Source organism: Athene noctua, chromosome 13, assembly GCF_965140245.1.
Source record: "Athene noctua chromosome 13, bAthNoc1.hap1.1, whole genome shotgun sequence".
NCBI classification, from domain to species: Eukaryota; Metazoa; Chordata; class Aves; order Strigiformes; family Strigidae; genus Athene; species Athene noctua.
The window spans coordinates 13827857-13846116 of NC_134049.1; the positions used below are offsets into that span (position 1 = coordinate 13827857).

Below are 18260 nucleotides of genomic sequence, written 5' to 3' on the forward strand. Positions count from 1 at the left end.
TAATTCTCACCTTTCATGTTACTTTCATTGTCAAATTTCCCATTTTATCTATTATAAATATAAATCATCCATTCATTTTTTTCCAGATGTTAAACCATCTAACATTTTGGTAAACTCTAGAGGTGAAATCAAGCTTTGTGATTTTGGTGTCAGTGGACAACTGATAGATTCTATGGCAAACTCGTTTGTTGGCACACGCTCCTACATGTCTGTAAGTACGGATTTTATAGCTTTGAGTTTACTGTACGTTATGGTAGAGTTATCACAATCCCAGTAATCAAACAAGAAACCAGCTATTGCTGTTACTACTGCTGTTCACAGTTCAGTGCTTCCTGCATTCCAGGAATATTCTAGTATCAGATTGGGGGGGGGGGAGGAATGTTGCAATAAAAGCCAAGTAACTCGGAATATTTTATAACACTATGAAAGAGATGCACTTGTGTCTACGCTGCAGAATCCAATCAGTTAATGCACTTGGGTTTTGTATACATGTGTCTCCAGAAAAGCCCAGTGTTTATAGTCTGTTTTCCTGACGAAGTGTGGTTCTCTTTCCACTCCAGTGTTTTGCTGCGGTCACTTAGATAGGAAAGCTGCTGCCTCACTAGTGATCCTGTTGTGACTGTTCCTGGGAACCCAACATGGCTGCAGCAACACAAGAAAGCATGGGAGTGGCTAGTGTGGGCAAGGCCATGGCAACTAATCTGAGACTATTTACAGGGTGTTCCGTATTCCTGTATATGATGAATACTTTGAAACTTGCTCTTCGGGTGAACTCTTTGCATTATGTGAAAGTCACAGTTAATGGAAATAACAGGTCTCTTATGTACTCACCTTGTTCAGCATACAACCAATTAACTCATACAATCAGAGTGTTCTGAGATTGTGCTGTAGGATCGAAACTGTGTGGGCTTAAACTTGAAGGAAAAAAGCATAATAATACTGCTTCTGCTCAGCATGGGACCTGCATTTCAACATCAAAGAGAGTATTCTCTTTTTTGTCATTTAATATTGGTAACGTGCTTGAAATAAAACTGGTTTATGTTCCCACATACATCTAGGGGCTGTTGCTAATTAGCAAAAAAAATTCACAGCTCCATCTCTTGTGGCCCCTTGACACACTACTGGCTTTCCCTTTTTATTCTAGTAGAAGGAATGAGAGCAAAGTACTGTCTGCCTTCAGTTTTCTTCAATTTATTGCAGACTGATATTCAGCTTTGCTCTTTGTCTTCATATTTCACAGACCAAGCCATGATGGTGGTTTTTATTTATTCTTTTTAATAGTGTCTGAATTACCTTTTCTTGCAGTATCTCTCTTAGCATACTTTATCAAATAACAGCTATAGAATTGTTACATGCCAAACAACATCCTGTGCAGGTGTGTACAATCAAAAATGTTTAAAGTCTAAGAAAACATGTTCAAGTTAATTATTTTTGTATAACTAGTACTGTGTGTGGTGTTTCCTGCTTTTTCTCATCCATTCACTGCTTCTTTGCACTTAGATTTTATGAAAATCTGTTGTGTATCTTTGTTTTTAGGCATCTTTATCCCTTGTCCAGCAATTGTGTAGTTTATCCAAATGGCTTTGGAATTAGCTGAGGTGGGACACTGGAGAAAACTGAAATATAATCTCAGTAAATGTAACAAAACTATCACCCGTTATCACAGAGGGAGGGGACGTACAGTAGTACTGCATTCTTACATTCTATAAGTTTCAAATTGCATATATATTTTTCCAAAATATGCATACAGTCAGGCAAGAATCTGCACCATTCTGGTAAAATATGAGCTTGACTTTAAAAAGAGAGCAGAAAAGCTGAGTTAATGTTTTCTTTGAGAAATCTTAGTAAATATGGATCCAAGGGTGACGTAGCTGGACGTATTATAACTGTAGAAACCACATGCAGCACTCAGCATAGTACTGATAAAGCAGGTGCAAAAACTAAGTGAAAGGAGTTAGTTAAGGACTGATCTTATGTTTTAGTTCTTTAGGCAAAACCAAAAGATGGCTACACTGATCAAAACTGGGGATCTTTGGAGCAGTGTGACTCGAATATCCAGATACGGTTTCATTCATAATTCAACTGATCAAAAAGTTCCATACCTAAATATATTTGAAGTGTTTGAGTTTCCTAAAGACAATACAAAATATATTTTTAGCTGGGTCTGTCTCACCTGCAGACATTTTTGTAATACTTATATATATATATATGCATATGTTAATGTAAAATCTACCCGGATTTTGTGTTTGTCACTTTCCAGTTTGTTTTTTCTTGAGGAAAAATTTAAGCTTATTGTTTTTGTTTGTCAGGTCATAATGTATGAGTGGTTAAGCTGGCAGAACATGTGTCTGTCTTCCTACCTTGTATATTTTTTTCAGTCATTATACTGCCAGGAAAAGTCTGTGACCTGCATAATGCTTTATCATTCCATTTGTGTGTTATGTTTTGTTATCATTTCAATGGATTATAGAGCTCAACTATTTATTTAGAAATTATTTGAATGTGGATCTAAAACTGCAGTATGCATGTATATAATAGTCCTTGCATAAATGCATTTCTGATGTAGGGACCTGTCAGAATGGTATCAGCTGAGAAGTGTCACAAACCACAGGATTATTGCTAGAGCAGCAGGTCACTTTTGGACCCATATAGAATCAATAAAATTACCTTCCCTCTCCTTCCCAAAGCAGAAAACCAAGGACAGCTTCTCAGGGAAACCAAGTGAATCTTTAATTGCCCATACTAGTTTTGCCTTCTTGCTCCTTAATTATCCCACCATCATTAATAGTTGCAACATTTAGATATTTTGCTTTAAAAAATAAACAGTAGTATAATAGCATCTTTTTAAGTTATTTGCAGTGGTGGTATGCAGTGTTTGTGGAACTCCGGATAAAGATATTTAAAGATCAATATATCACTCACTGGAACATGACATACTAATTAATAAGTTGGGGTTTCATCCTTCATTTTATCCATGCTATTGCAGAATGCAATTTCTCTTGTTACAATACTGTCTTTCCTTCTTTTTTTTTTTTTTTTTCTTTGTAGCCGGAGAGACTACAGGGAACTCATTATTCAGTGCAGTCGGATATCTGGAGTATGGGATTGTCACTGGTAGAAATGGCTATTGGCAGATACCCGATTCCTCCTCCTGACTCGAAGGAACTTGAATTAATGTTTGGCTGCCCAGTGGAGGGAGATTCTCCAGTCACAGAGACCTCGCCCAGGCAAAGAACACCTGGACGACCAGTGAGCTGTAAGTTGCAACAATCTCTTAAATTCTTTTCTAATACCCTTCTCTGGCAGCTTAAAGCTCTTCCTTACCTGCTATTGGTCTGCATACTGTGGTGTGAAAAAAATCAGGATTGTATTGGGCACCTGGCTCAGTCTTGCTGTGAGGAGGTATCTGAGAATCAAGGACCAGAGACCCTTTTGTTAACAACTGAGCTGTTCACGAGCACCATTAAGATCCCAGTCTGTTGTTATGTTTCATCTCTAAGATGCAGTGCTGACTAAAGTACAGTAGGACAGTTCCCAGTGAAGTGAATGGTTTGGATCAGACCTGAAAACAATGTCTCTTTGCATGAAAGCATTACCCTGCTGCTCCACTTTTATTTCCTGTAAATCTACTGGATGCCATGTAAGAATAAAACGTGTGACTTAGCGTCTTCAAACACCCCTACCATGGAAGAAGAATAATACTGTAATTTTTCCACTTCTACAATTTCTTCTTAGCCTATGGACCAGACAGCAGACCTCCAATGGCAATCTTTGAACTTCTTGATTACATCGTCAATGAGGTAATCGACTCTTTGCACTTGTACTAATACAATTGTAATTTTTTTTCAGCACTCCAGAATTTGAGGGGGTGTGGGGTTAGTGTTAGGATAAGCCAGGTCTTCTGATCTTTAATTGTTACAGTATGAGAAACACATCCTTGTTATGTGTGTTGGCTTGATTTTAAATTATTCTCAGGAAAATTTTAGTTCATTTCTCTGCACCATTTAAGTAGCATTTTCCAGTCTGGATCATGCAACCTGTTAGGACAATTATTAGCAAACAGTATGATCAAGCGTATACAAAACTGTTTTTTTAATTCAATTTGTTTTAGTCTTATGAACAGCCCAATTTATATTACCATATCTTTCAAATAAGTAAGCTGCAAGGCTCATTAATAGAGATTGGTATTTTAGAATTGATTGTCTGTTTCCAGTATTTTCACAAGTGAAACTCATGTGACTCTGCTGCTTGTGTCCTTCAAAAAAAAAAAAAAGCATGCTCATGTTAGCTATTATTTGTAACAGCTGGATAACAGAATTGTTCTAGGTGAATGAATTATAAAGAAGTGTCTGACACACCTATGTATAAAGCACAGTAGGTGTCTAGGTCCCTGGGAAGGCTAGCATTGCTCATGCTGTACATGTACTGATAAATTGCTTCTGTTCCTCGTCTGCATGCACAATTCTCCTCTCATTACAAACCTATTTTACATATTATGTAACTTTTTAATATGACAGCACTAACTCTTGGGATAGAGTTAACACTGGATTACTTAAGATAGTATGGTGCTGCTCTTGTAGCATCCCTGAGGAGGTCAGTTTAAGCTGAAAAGCTGCAGTAGTTGAGCATTTGGTAAGATTATCTTCTGCCACCTCTGCTATAGCACAAGCAGTCTCCAGCATGAGCTGCTACATCCAGCCAAGTCTGTGCACCAGTGAGTAACTGAATGCAGGCCACATCTTGGCTCTCTATGTCCCAGTAACCCAAGTGTAAGTGCTTGAAGGACCCATGGTGTAAGAATCAACTCTGATCTTGCAGCAAATGTCATGGAGAACAAGACAATAATATGCAGGTTTATATAGTACCTCATCTTTCTGTATCAGAATTCTTTTTGAATTCAGAACCTGAACAAACTCATTTCCTGGGACAGAATATTTAGATCAAAAGGATTGTGGAACTAATGATGTGCAGGGCATCTTTCCTTCCCCAAAGTGGAGATTAGTAGTGAGGGAGAATAATGCTGTGCTAATTACTGCCAGCTGCTTTGAGCCTTCTTTAATGACAGCTCAAGGCTGTGTTAACGACATTCAGGTGTGTGTATAGGGGAAAATAAAGAACCACAACCAAAACCAACAAAAACCATCCCACACCACAGAAACTATCTCTTGTCTGATGTATTACTGAAATTCCTAAAATCCAGCAGCTGTGAGAGTAAGAACCAAAAGTTCTGAGTTGGTGATAAACTCAGCGCCTAATTTTATAAATCAAAGAGGGCACATCCTTTATTCACGTGCATGGAACCTGAAGTCTGTCTGACATTTAGTTCAAAGCTTAGCTTTGAAAGAAGGCCTGGGTAGTGCCAGGGCTTTACAGCTTTACCCAAATACAGGACATAAAACTGGTAGATCTCTGGGTGGGTTGTGCATCGTCATGTATTAGTTATGCTGAATGACTGCTGATTTATTTTTTTTCTTTTAGCCACCTCCAAAGCTGCCCAATGGTGTTTTTGGTTCTGAATTTCAAGATTTTGTCAACAAATGGTGAGTATTTTTGCTATGGCTAAGCTGCAAAGGAGCACATTTGGGATCAGCCCTGCTGTCTTACTGTGTTCAGTAACTTGGCAATCAGTCCCTGCTTGTAGGCCATGGCAAATGTAAAGTAATTTCAATTAGCAGATTCCTCTTTCTCCAACTGTTAATGTGTCTAAAGCTCATTTTACGGGCACCAGCTTGACAGCATATGCGTCCAAAGAGAACCCCAAAGCTGAGAGATGGGAAGAGGGGAATGATTTCTGCTTCTGTAGGCAGCTGAGATCAGTACTTTCTCAGCACTGAAGACACCACAGTACTCATGGACAGCACGCAGCACACTTCTAAAGGAGGATCCTTTTCAGGGCAGCCCTCATGGCATTCCGCAGTGACTGTTCCATATGATGCAGAAGTCTTGCAGACTCCAGATGTTTTTTTCTTTCCTGGTGCTTCACTGAACTAATATCTCTTATCACAGTAGTCATTCTCCTGTTTGTTTACTTTTCCAATTGTGCTTCAGTGATACCAGCACCAAAGCAATATATTCAGTGCTAAGGGAGGCAGTTCATCACAGTTCAGAAAGTTTATTAAAAGCTACATATATGTATTTACTGTTTCCAGAAGGAAGCACAGTAATGCAATAGCTGTACTTGATACTGAGCTTGAAAAGACTTGGGTAAAAGAAACTTGAGGGATAAAGCGGTTCATATTGTTGAGTTTTTGTTTAAATGGGAATTTGATCTCTCCTGCCTGGTTATAGACACTCACTCCTGCCCCCACTGAACAGTATCAGACAGCTCAGGATTTCATACCTAAAATTGTACCTGTGACACCTACAGAAGGGAATTGCTTACAGACCCTTATCTGTGTTTGAGAGGCGCTACATTCCCTAATGCTTTCATCTAGAGTGGTGGCTTCTTCAGACCAAAGCAGTACACCAACATGATATAACTTGATCTTCATTTTAAAAGATAACAGTGTCTAACTTGTGTAACACTTTCTGTTTTCCTAGTTTAATTAAAAATCCTGCTGAGAGAGCTGATTTGAAGCAGCTGATGGTAAGTGGAAGTTCTTAACTTGAACTAGGAGCACTCCTCCATGCGGGTTGGATTCCTCAGCTGACCTGAGATGAGGTTCAGAGCATGTGGCCTGGAGTGTAGTTTGTGGCCCTTGAGGAAAACAGCTCAGACAGTTGGAGGAGGGGCTGCTTTTCTGATCCCAAGATCAAGGGCTGTGGGTTTCACACACTCCTAGAACGGGGCCTGTCAAGGAGACCAAAACTGGTGGTTTTCAGAGTCTTCCATTTGATAATTACAGTGAGCATATGACCTAATTAAATTAATGTCAAAAGAATTTTCTCTTTCTTGGGTTTATTAGTCAATAATAGAGTATACAGATCATTACTTTGGGGAAGATGAGAGGACAAAATTCCACATACCTACAGTTAATACATTTATTTTTATTATCTGTTGTGAAAAACATTTGCCTCTATTTTTCTTCGTCAGCTTTGTCTTGCAAAATCTGTAGAACTACTAGACAGAAATACATCCTGCATTTTTTTTTTTTTGCATGAAATGATCTTACCAGTTTCAGTGGATCTTTTCATGGCATTAAGTGTAATACTAGGACTTAAGTTCTGCTGCAGAAAATCAAGTTTTCCCTGCCCTGATCCTGCTGGACAATGAGGGTGCAAAATGCAATCAGGCTCCTTCTATTACAAAACCCCTTTCTGTGCCCAGGCAGACATTTTCCAGAGTATCATCTCAAGTGGCTGAGTCACATCCTTATCACATACTGTGGTGTAAGTGCTCTGCAACAGGCACTGTGGAGGCAGTATTCCTCTGGAATACATCGCAGGGTGGACATTTCATATGCTGGTTATTTCCATAATCCTGCAGAAAAGCTCTCCTGGTCACTTCCTGTGGCTTGCCAAGTTTTACAGCTAGCTTGAATACTGCAAGTGAACTGGATTTACTGTATTTCATGTTATTTGAAATTACTATTCAACAGATTGAGTGCTTGAATAATAATATTCTTCTCCTCTGCTCAGATTCATGCTTTCATTAAGAGATCTGAAGCGGAGGAGGTGGATTTTGCGGGGTGGCTTTGTTCAACCATAGGCCTTAACCAACCGAGTACACCCACGCATGCTGCTGGAGTCTGAAGGTGGAAGAGCAAATCCTGTACTGTACATCTGTTAACAGCAATGCTATTTTGGTCCTATTTCCTCAGCTTGTACCTGTTCAAACATGTATTTCACCTCTTAAGGAAGAATGTCTTTATAGCATGTGCCAAATGGTCTTAAATTTTGTCATAAACTAATTGGTATTGTATTGGATTACATTCGTTCACTGACCAAAATGTAAGATGTTTAAGTTACAGTGCTTGCTGATTTTAAGTGATTATGGATATTCTTTCTTAATGAAGATATCACTGGGGGTGTTTACCCCCAGCTTGTTTGAACTTTATCAAGATTCTTTGTAAATCGTTGGTACTTCAATCATGCTTACCTAATCTCCCGTGCAGAAAGGGTTAGGGATGCTCCAAAACTGTATCTGTCAAGCATGCTTTTGCTGCTGCCAAACTGTATCTGAAAGTTAGGCCTAATGGTTCCAGTTTTGCTGTTGTTTAGAGATCTCTCTTTCCAGGTAAAGAAGGCAAGAGCTCTGCATTTCTTGGAATGTACAGGGCAATATTCTAATTGTAGACTTGTTCATATTTCTATATTTATTTTTAAAACATATCATACTTGGATTTAGTGACGTATGTCTTTCTAATTGATTTTTAAAAGTTAGCTCTTCAAAGTGTCCTACAGAATCAAGACAAAGATCCAGGCAATTTGCTTTCTCTTGACCTAAAGATTCATGACAACTGTGTTTAGTGTCTAAAGTGTATGAAGATCCTCTATTGTTTTATTCTCTCAGATGTTTAGCAATGGATTCTCTTAATAAATATATTATCAAGTAACTTCCTGAAGATTTTTTTTAAACTCAAACAAAGCCTTAATCTGAAGTCATTGCTGCTTTACACCCTTTTTATATGTTTTTCCACAACCCTGCTTCATCCCAAGTTCCAAGACGTACAGGATTGCAGGTGTAAAATGACAATGTGTGAAGTGGACCTGGAGTTAGTTCAGGCTGTATAGGGGGTTTCTGGGGCCTGCCCCAGGGAAGGCAGAGTGCAGAGCACAGGGCTTCTGGGGTGTAGTGCTCACCCAACTCAGTCAGTCCTGGAACCCCTGGGTGGGGGGTGACAGGCGCTTCCTCAGGCAAACCCATGGTGTGGCAAGGAGTGCAGGAAGGGTGTCACCTTTTCCCCCCCTCCAAGGGCAGTGTCCTTAACTTCCTCAGGTTATTTTTCTTCAGAAGTTCAGCTTCTGCCAGCTACTCACATACTGTCAAAGAATTATTTGATGTTCCAAGCTGTAACATCTTTGGCTCTGACTTTTTGGGTTTTTTTTTAGCCAGTCATTCTTGGGGAAAGCTTTGCTGAACCTTCTGCACTCATGTTCTCAGGCCCTTCATTCTCAAAAGCCAATTAGCTTTTAGTACAGGCTGAAGCTATATTTACATTCCAACACTTTTTATTGCTATAAACCAAATTAAGAGCAAAATTAATTATCTCTCCTCAACCACTGGCAAGTTGCATCATACATTCTGACCACAGCCAGGACATGGGACACTTTGTCACATTCCCCACCTGCTCTTAAAAGCAAACTTTAGAAGAGTGTTTATTCTATTTTCTCTGAGTGACACCAGAGCCAGCAGCAGCACCATTAGATACTGAACCACCCTGGCTATAACTGACTTATCTTCCTAGTAAGACACTTGACAAAGAGGCTGAGTTCAAATATGACTTTTATTGTTTGCTTTTCATCAGCTTAACAGAGTTTGGGTTTCTGTGCTTTAAAACAAGTCTTTAAGAATAGATAAAATAAATAACCAGCTGCACCACATGCTGTCTGCGCTTCATGAGGAGAAAGAACATATTGTCTGTCAGTAAGAGCAGCACGAGCCTGTTACTGTACCAGCACAGAAACTGTGGAGGGGACTTGCCTTTGCATCACTTTCCATTTTATAACTTGTTAAACTCCTCCTACTGCTCCTCAAAGATCACTTGAAAGAAGGTGACCTTGCAATGACTTACAAAGTTATTGTCAAATAAAATAACACTAATTAAAAAAATTATTTCCTTATGACAAGTAAGAGGGACCAATTATTAACTGTACAATTCGTGGACAACTAAAAGGCTGACTGGCTGTGACTCTGAAAGAGTGAGAAGTAGAAAACCCTTTGCTGTTGCAGTCAGACCAACAGTACTTAGGGAGAGCACCAGCAGGTACAAGGAGCAGCTGCCTCATTACGCTCAGAATTTGGTCAACAGTGCAGCACCTGCATCTCCCAGGGCACAGACACCTCTGTTTGACTTGTCACACTCACAGGGAGCACAAGTCACCTGTGTGGTGCCGAGCCTCCTGCAGCTGAAAGCCTGCAGACAGTCCTGGACACACCTTTTCCCACCACTTGTTGTAAATTCTCAAGTGTAAGCGAATGAGGTTATAATATAATCATTGGTTCAGCAACCAGCCTCCATGGCCTGGTTCTATTTTTCAGCATCAGGAAATCAGAAGAGGTGAATTATTGCTTTTAGAGTGCATGTTAAATTAGTCTGACTTGATTACTGACCTCTCCCATCCACATATAAAGATGTAGTAAGCTACACTAGGTTGTAAATGTGGAATGGATTATGCTACATATTTGTGCAGCCAATTTTTCTTTAACGTCTTAAGATGTGCCAAGCTTGTGACACTAATATTCAAGCTAAACCCCCCTAGACTCCAAGAGCCTTGCTAGTCATATAGTTCATCATATCCATATACAGGACAAAATGAAAATCAGTTGGTAAATTTTCTATGAATGAAGAAATTCCTGAGTCTGTATTAAAACCCCATCTCTGACTTTTTTCTCTCAAGAATCAGATTCCTCCTCCTCTTCCTCCTCTTCCTCTTCACGACCTTGAAGGCTTAGGTGCAATTCAGTTTGATTGATAGCAGCCTCATTGTCCATCTGCCCAAGAGCCTGTCACAATAAGAGTTTATAGCACACATTATCAAAACCAGCCGCGATTCTGAATGCTCCCCAAATCACTACTAACGCTGTGCAGCCTCTTTTACACATCTCAGTGCCAGAACTGCTGGCTGCAAAAGCCCATTGAGGTGCCAAGCACCAGCTCTCCACAGAAGTTTCACCTCCTTCAGGCTGACAATGTATTTAGTAAAAAGTTCAGGTGGTCTCTGTACCTCCAACCCCCACGATCGGTTGGGTGAACCAGCCTGGCATCCTCAGGAGGATTAGACACGTTGAATAAACAGCAAACTGAAACTCCGCTAATACAAAGCAGGTTTTTATTTCCCATCCTCCCTGGAAGCAACACACTGCTTTCAGGGATGGGGAAAGGTGAAACCCTTGAAACATAAACCAGCAACACGCCGGGCAGATGTTACTCCTGAGCTTTTTAGTTCATGAAGTAGCTGGAACAAGGTCAGCACCAAGAACTGGAAATGAAAACCACCCCCAGAACACCCCCAGCCACTCACACCAACAGCTCCTGTCCCGCCCGTCACGGGGGGAGGCCGGTCCCTCGCCCTTACTCTGTGAGTCTCCTCCGCTGCGCTGGAGGACGCGCCCGTCGCGCTCTGCTCTCTGGCCCTGATCATAGACTGCAGCGCCAGCTCTTCCACCTGCAAGCGAGGGAACACAGGCGCCATGCGGTCATTCCTTCTCGGGCTCTATTTAGCGTTAAAATTGATTCAATAATAATTGAATTAATCAGCAGCAGTAACGGCAAAGCTTCTCAAAACCTGTTTCACTGCTTTTCTGCTCGAGTAGACAGCAGGACACAGGTCCCCAGCGTGCTCACCAGCGAAGGGCAGCGTTTAGCTTTGCGCTTATTTTGGGAGCCGGCTGCCGAGGAAGAGGGGTGGGGTGGGGGGCTGCCGGCGCGGAGGCCGCTGCCAACGAGCCCTCAGAGCCCCCAGAGCCGCGGCCAAGCGGCGGCCCGCCGCCCTGCGCAACTCCCGAGCGTCACACGCGTAAAAGACAGGAAAATAGAAGAGAAACGCGGGCAAGGCCCGGCCCCGCCGCAGCCTCCGGCCGCTCCGTCCCGGCAGCGCCCGCCGCCCGCCGCGGGCCCCGCTCCCTGCGGCTGACCCTGAGGCGGGTGAGCTGGTCGTGCAGAGCCGCCTTCACCCGCAGCAGCGTCTCCTCCTCCTTGCGCAGCTCCTGCAGCCGGCTCAGCATCCTCCCGCGCCGCGCGGCCGCCCGCGGGCAGCGCCAGGAGGGGACGGGAGCGGCAGCGCCCCCTGCAGCGCCGGCGGACCGCCCGCAGCCCCGCCCGCAGCCCCGCCCGCAGCCCCGCCCGCCGCCCCGCCCGCCGCCCCGCCCGCAGCCCCGCCCGCAGCCCCGCCCGCAGCCCCGCCCGCAGCCCCGCCCGCAGCCCCGCCCGCCCTGACGCCACGCCGCCGCCATTTGCGCGACACCGGGCGGCGGCTGCCACCGCGCGGCCGCGTTGCGCCACGGCCCTTCCGCAGCGGAACACGATCAATCCCCAGCTCCAAGCGGCTGCCGAAGGCTGCGAAGACCCTCCCTTATTTTTTACTCTAAGAGTTGCCCTTTTAAAACCCGCTTAAACACGCACAACCGCCTCAGAAAACAGACGACACCATTTCCGTGTTCCGCCCCAGTTTAATGGCTGTAACCCGCGGCGCAGCTCGCTGCAGCTCGCGGGGTGAAGCACAGCGCAGGGCTCACGCCTCGGCCTTGGCCTTGGCCTTGGCAGCCGTCTTGGCTGTCTTGGCTGTCTTGGCTGCAGTCTCTGCCCTGGGCTCAGCCGGGACCTTGGCCGCGAGCTTGGCCTTAGCCTTGGCTTTCTTCTCTTCCTTAAGTTTATGCTAAAAAAAGAAAAAGACAAAAAGATTATCAGCTTATAATCTGAAGTACTAAAACCAGTTTTGTCCATCACCAGGTCCCCTGCTCGCTCACGTTTTGCGCGTGGCGCAGGATGGTGTTGCGGCGCATTGTTTTGGCATATGGGTTCAACTTGATCATGATTCTCAGATTCTTCAGAGGATTCTTCTTCAGGACTCTACGGCGAATCTTCTTCCTGAAAAGAACAGGAATAGCATGACCACATTTCACCATTCAAGTGCTGCTGAATTTTCCCTGAAAGGCAGGGAGCCCCAATTCCTTGTAGTTACACCCAGGAGGTGAAGGGATCCCAGCCCCATCCGACACCCCAGCACAGAGATTTCCCTCACACTCGGCAATTACTAGACTGCACTTTGCAGTCGTTGGATAAAAGTGATTACTTGGGAGGACGCAGCGCCTTCTGGATCTCCTGGCTTCTCATGATTCTCCCAATGTCCGTGTTGGTCATCTTGTGCATCGGCAGGCTGCAAAACAAACGGTGACAGTGTAAGTCGGATGATAAAAAACACAGCTAGTTCAACGAAAATCAGGCATTTCAGGGGAAGTGCTAATATTAATTTTCCCGCTCCAAAGGGACAAGCCCGAGGCCCACAGGCTGTTCCTCCAGACCCCCCCCAGTGTCGGCTGCGCTCACTTGTAGTCGCTCTTCAGCGTAGCAGCTTTGCGCCAGGTGCCGTACAGATCATCCAGCTTACGGAAAGCGCTTTCCGTCCAAATGCAGAAACGCCCAACATGGCCTCCGGGAGCAAGTCGCAGCAGGTTCAGCTTGTTCACGTCCAGAAGAGTAATTCCTGTGGAAAACCAGACAAAGTCATCCCTTTCGTTTGTCATTAAAATCAAGGAAGGCACAACTATGAAATAAATAGCCGAGAAAGTACGCAGACAAGATGGGGCTTACTGGCTTCTACACCACACACCTATGTATGAAAATCTATCAAATTTTAAAAAATAATCAACCTTTTCTCAGCAACAGCCTCATTAACTGCTCCAAATGCAGTTTAGGGTTGGCAACAGCTCTAACATTTGTCATTAACCATCCTCCACATCAACAGAACAGATTCTTAGGAAGAACATATTAGCTATTCCACCAAGTCAGAACTTCCACAAAATCATGTGTTTCAGAAACACGGACCAATGAAGTGGAATCTCATCATTCCAGGCAGTCTCCCAACAAAAGCGTAAGCACATCCCAAGTTTAAGTTACCTGGAATATTCCGGAACGCCCTAATGATACCGTTGTCCTCGTTGTAGATGATGCAGGGTCCCCTGCGCTGGATGCGACGGCGATTCCTCATTTTACCCTTTCCGGCCCGCATACGCTGGGAGGCATAAACCTATAGAAAAGTGAGACTTGTGAGTATTCAAAATAGTCCAAATCCCACTAGTAAGACACAATAAAACTGCTTTAGTCAGAACTTCACAATCATCACTGCTGATCTGAAACACGGACCAGTGAGAAGTTCATCATTCTTAAGAGTAAAAAAAGTATTAAATGTTAAGTGATACCAAAATGAAGACAACTAAATACAGAGTAAAGCAGTGTAGTAAGAAGTTTGCTTTGCTTAAACTCTTCTTTACAGTTTCTTGTAGTTTTGTCACCAAGGGATTTCTAGCAGCATTCAATCAAGACAGAACTACTTGGAATTCCCACTGTAACAATGGCAGAGTTGAATCACCTGGGTTTTGCGCCCAAGAACTGACCTTATCAACTCACCTTTTTGATGTCATTCCAAGCTTTAAGCTTCTTAAGGAGGAGAACAGCTTCCTTGGTCTTCTTGTAACTCTCAACTTTGTCCTCAACAACCAGAGGAAGTTCTGGGATCTCCTCAATGCGGTGACCTAGTAAGGATTTTGCAAGACAAAGTTACTCACTAACACATTTCTCAGGGTATTGCCTCGTGTATTCAGAAATGATACATCAAAACAGTGGAATTAAATTAATGATGTCATACACAGACATAGTCACTACAGTAATGATGTTCCAGTGGAGTCTTACACGTCTGCCTCAGACAGTACTTTCTGTACCTGAGGAAGTATTAAGCAAATCTCTGGTTCCCATGAACAGAAATCAAACTGAACTGCCACGTGATTGAAAATTCAACCAGTTTCCATGAAGATTTGTGTCAGCAACGAACACAAAAGAACCTCAGCATCTCCAAACTTCCAACACAGCCTAACTGCGAAGTACCTTCATAAGTGCTACATAATAAAAATACCACACCACCACCCCCCACCCCCCCGAAGCACCAACTGCCTCTTAAACTCTTTGAAAGATAATTTAGTTATTCACGAGACAGATTTAGAGAAATCACACGGTAACTGACACTGCTCAGGCAATGTAAAACTGCAGGTAAACGTTTCCAGAGACACAATCCCCACCTTTCGACATGACCAGTGCTGGGAGAGCAGACGCTGCCAGGGCGGAACAGATGGCATAACGCTTCTGCGTGGTGTTCACTCTACGGTGCCAGCGGCGCCAGGTCTTGGTCGGGGCAAACATGCGGCCTCCACGACACATCTATGCATCTACAGTTAAGAACAACCTTTCTGAAGCTTCTTTTTTCTAGCTGTGACTCTTTAATCCTTGCTCAGCATTAACTGTTCGTCAACCATCTGTACCAGTATGCTGACAGCAGGCAACTGCCACTGAGCACAGAGTAAGACGCAAATTACGACATCACAGCAAGACAGTACGCGTCACAAGTCACGATAGCTGCTGTTCCTTAAAGCAAGGCTGAATGTGCATACAGGAGGTTCTAATCACATCACAAATTTCTCAGATCTGGTGGTACAGATCCCTGTAGTAGCCAACACCTCGTTTCCATTTCACATTTAAATACTTAAAAATAATCTTTCTACTCGGTGAGTTGAGTGCACCCAACACAAGTGGCAGCTGTGAAAGGATACATTTCCAAAGGCACCCTGGCCAGAGCGGTGAGTTCCACCACCTCGTACTCGAGGAATACGAGCAACGGCTCTGCCAGTACCCCAAGATTCAGCACTGGTCTGATGACCTGGAACAGAAAGATTTTACATCAGATAGTGACAACACTGCAATTTCCTCAACGTTGCAGATATGCGGAATTCAAGACTGCCAATCAGAACTTCCACCATTATCATGTGTTTCAGAAACACGGACCAATGAAGTGGAATCTCATCATTTCAGTAAAACAAATCCTAATTAATGCTTAGCACATTAAAATATCTGCTTAGGTGAGAATCAAGTACATGAACATACTCATTTCTAAGCTCGATCCTCAATGTGGAGGTCTGACTTAGCACTGCTCTTCCTAGTGTGTTAAAACATTTATGTGAAACACCATCAGAAATATACTTGAAAATGCATGTTCCTAGCACAAATCTCTTGGGAAGCAGAAGCTATTTGCACCTACAAACTTCAGAAGCAACTCTAACAAATGCCCATTTGCCTAAGCTTCTTCCTGGCGTATGGCTCAGGTAAGTGTCATGTGGTCAACAGGGAGCAGGGATTATAAAGTGCATTTTTTATCCCAGTTTTGTACCTGACATGCTTTCGGAGATTTTAACTTTGTCTTGCAAAAAACGTAGATTGCACTCAAGGACCTAGGCACCACACATTCGGTAAGATGCATTTCAGATAAGACCCCAAACTACTCCAAAACTTTTACACCACACCTTGCTGTTCTTCAGAATAATAAAAAAGTGTATTTCATACCATTTAAAGTCAGATTGTTAATTAATAGCCAGAAGAGTTGCCTTGCCTTCTATCCAGAATCCCACTGAACAGTGCTTCTCTCATTCCAATTCTAAATTTGTTTTAATTTTAGCCCACCTACACCAAAGTCAAAGCTTAATCCAAGCATTTCTGTCCATTTTGTGGTCCAGCCATACCTGCAAGTTCACTGACAGCATAGGGCTGCCTGTTGTTCTTGCGCAGGTTGGTGTGAACGAAGTTCACGACATCAGGGCGAATGGGAGCCTTGAACACAGCAGGCAAAGTGACATTTTTGCCTGATGCTTCCCCCTTCTCGGAGTAGACGGATATTAATGGCCGAGCACAAGCCTGAAAAAGGAAAAACTCTTAAGCACAAGTAGAATAAATTGCCAGCATTCAAATTCATCAAATATTGCTCAGAATGAAGGGGTCTTCAGTTCAACAGTGCCAGCATACTGACAGCAGGCAACTGTCACTGAGCACTGGATAAGACGCAAATTACATCATCACAGCAATAATTTTCACCTAAAACAATGCTCCACAGCACAATCCGTATTCAGGAAACCATACCTGAGGGTTGAAATTCGCTAGATTTCCAAGTCATTTGTGTAAAATTAATCTAAGAATTGAATCTCTGGGCTCTTTAGTACCACCTTCTAAATTTCGTCTCATCGACCATTAAAAAACCTGATATAAAACCCACCAGTGTTTGTTCAGTTAAACTTGTTATTTAGATGTTTAACTGGTGAAATCCTGTAACCAACTTCTCAAATGCAAGAGACTCACAGTAACTACAAGCAATCAGTGTCAGAGCGAATTCTTTGTAAAGTCTGGGCCTTCTGAACAAGCCCTGGTGCCTCAAAATTTGAGGTGAGAAATTAAACTGCTAACAGCACCAGCTTCCTTTCAAAAAGCTGACAAGATGTCCAATAATAGCTTGCCAGTCTGAACAGCACCCTTTGCAAAAAAAAAAATTTAACATTATTAATAGCTCGTGGCAACAGCACAAGCAAACCATCTTACTTCCCTTTCTCATCCACAATTCATTATTAAAAATATTGCAAAAATCAAAAGCAACCAGCTAACAGCAGTGGAAGTAGTACCTGTGAATCTAACGCTGGTTACTGCAAGGCACTGACCCCTGGAGTCAGTGCAGAGACCCCAACACAAGCAAGCAACAACCTTGATGAGGGTGAAGGAACCAGAACACAATCTGAAGTTTTGCATTTGCAACCTGGTTCCAGACCAAGGCCTCTTAAAGCCCTTTTTTTTTTTTTTTTTTTAGAGGGTTTTACAGAAACCGTTCTTTTGACTCTAGCTGGGCTCAAAAGCTTCCGTGTGGCTTTATTTATTGAAAAATAAGAAACCCCTGCCAGAGGGTGATGCGGGCCCCCTCTCCCACACCGCCCGAGCGAAGGGTGATTTCTACCGAACGGGGCCAAGCTCTCAGCCGCCACCCCTCCGCGGCGCAGCCCCTCCTCGGCCCGCCGGCCCGGCCTCCCCATGCGGGCTCCACGCGGCAGGCCGAGCGCTGACGGCCGCAAAATGGCGGCCGCCCGCCCGCCCCATGCCTCCAGCCCAAGGGCTGCGCGCGGCAGGGCTCTGCCCGCCGGGCCTGGCTCCCACCGGCCTAAACACAACCGGCCACCCCCGGCCACCGGCGGCCCCCCGCCTCCCTGGTGCCCCGCGCTCCCGCGGCCGCGCCTCACCATGGTGGCGGCGGCGGAGCCTCTCGTGCTCCCGCCCGTCCCCGCCGCAGCCCCGACCGGAAAAGGAAGGACGAGTTTCCGCCCCGTCACTATGAGCGATGTCCTTCCGCGCCCTGCCCGCCGCCTTCTGCCGCGCCGGCCGCTCGGCTCCCGGCCCCAGCCTCGGCCCGAGCCCCTTCGCCAGCGCCGCGACGCGCGGTGCCGAGCCCCTCTCCCTCCGGGTGCCTCCGTCACTCTCGGCCGCCTCCCGAACCGGGGGACTCTTTTCAGGCGGAGGGATTCAACGTGACGATTCATCCGGTCACAGAAATTATAACATTTTTTAAAAGTGTTTTTTTTTTTT

At 44.0% G+C, this 18260-nt stretch overlaps 3 protein-coding genes and 5 non-coding genes across 14 annotated transcripts in view; 1 reads left to right on the top strand and 7 right to left on the bottom strand.

Moving 5' to 3' along the window:
• Positions 1-8495, top strand: part of MAP2K1 (mitogen-activated protein kinase kinase 1) — a 41483-nt gene extending 32988 nt beyond the window's left edge. Inside the window, exons 6-11 of the mRNA XM_074917329.1 lie at positions 87-211; positions 3049-3256; positions 3736-3800; positions 5479-5540; positions 6541-6586; positions 7579-8495. Coding sequence (XP_074773430.1) covers positions 87-211; positions 3049-3256; positions 3736-3800; positions 5479-5540; positions 6541-6586; positions 7579-7692 — 620 coding nt within the window. The 3' untranslated portion in view covers positions 7693-8495. The remainder of the gene's footprint in view (positions 1-86; positions 212-3048; positions 3257-3735; positions 3801-5478; positions 5541-6540; positions 6587-7578) is intronic.
• Positions 8496-9368: 873 nt separating this feature from the next.
• On the bottom strand, positions 9369-11882 carry SNAPC5 (small nuclear RNA activating complex polypeptide 5). 7 transcript variants are annotated; one of them, XM_074917000.1, is made up of 3 exons: positions 11738-11882; positions 11179-11268; positions 9369-10606 (listed from the first exon to the last, which is right to left on the bottom strand). In XM_074917000.1, the coding sequence occupies exons 1-3, from the start codon at positions 11825-11827 to the stop codon at positions 10496-10498; spliced, it is 291 nt and encodes a 96-aa protein (XP_074773101.1). In that variant the 5' UTR covers positions 11828-11882; the 3' UTR covers positions 9369-10495. The 7 variants fall into 7 exon arrangements, with proteins under 7 accessions (XP_074773101.1, XP_074773100.1, XP_074773106.1 ...); XM_074916999.1 differs by having other exon boundaries at positions 11125-11268; XM_074917005.1 differs by lacking the exon at positions 11738-11882 and adding an exon at positions 11448-11731.
• A 369-nt stretch (positions 11883-12251) lies between these two features.
• Positions 12252-18229, bottom strand: RPL4 (ribosomal protein L4). Its single transcript, XM_074916941.1, has 10 exons — positions 17918-18229; positions 16385-16556; positions 15422-15528; positions 14894-15032; positions 14229-14353; positions 13719-13848; positions 13149-13305; positions 12895-12978; positions 12569-12689; positions 12252-12477 (listed from the first exon to the last, which is right to left on the bottom strand). Exons 1-10 carry the CDS (start codon positions 18212-18214, stop codon positions 12334-12336), a joined length of 1476 nt encoding a protein of 491 aa, XP_074773042.1. The 5' UTR covers positions 18215-18229; the 3' UTR covers positions 12252-12333.
• LOC141965759 (small nucleolar RNA SNORD18) lies at positions 13603-13673 on the bottom strand. The gene has a single exon (XR_012634513.1). It is a non-coding gene; the product is annotated as a small nucleolar RNA SNORD18 (small nucleolar RNA).
• Positions 13920-13987, bottom strand: LOC141965760 (small nucleolar RNA SNORD18). The gene has a single exon (XR_012634514.1). It is a non-coding gene; the product is annotated as a small nucleolar RNA SNORD18 (small nucleolar RNA).
• Positions 15100-15199, bottom strand: LOC141965753 (small nucleolar RNA SNORD16). The gene has a single exon (XR_012634507.1). It is a non-coding gene; the product is annotated as a small nucleolar RNA SNORD16 (small nucleolar RNA).
• LOC141965758 (small nucleolar RNA SNORD18) lies at positions 15609-15680 on the bottom strand. The gene has a single exon (XR_012634512.1). It is a non-coding gene; the product is annotated as a small nucleolar RNA SNORD18 (small nucleolar RNA).
• On the bottom strand, positions 16622-16722 carry LOC141965754 (small nucleolar RNA SNORD16). The gene has a single exon (XR_012634508.1). It is a non-coding gene; the product is annotated as a small nucleolar RNA SNORD16 (small nucleolar RNA).
• Positions 18230-18260: the final 31 nt, after the last annotated feature.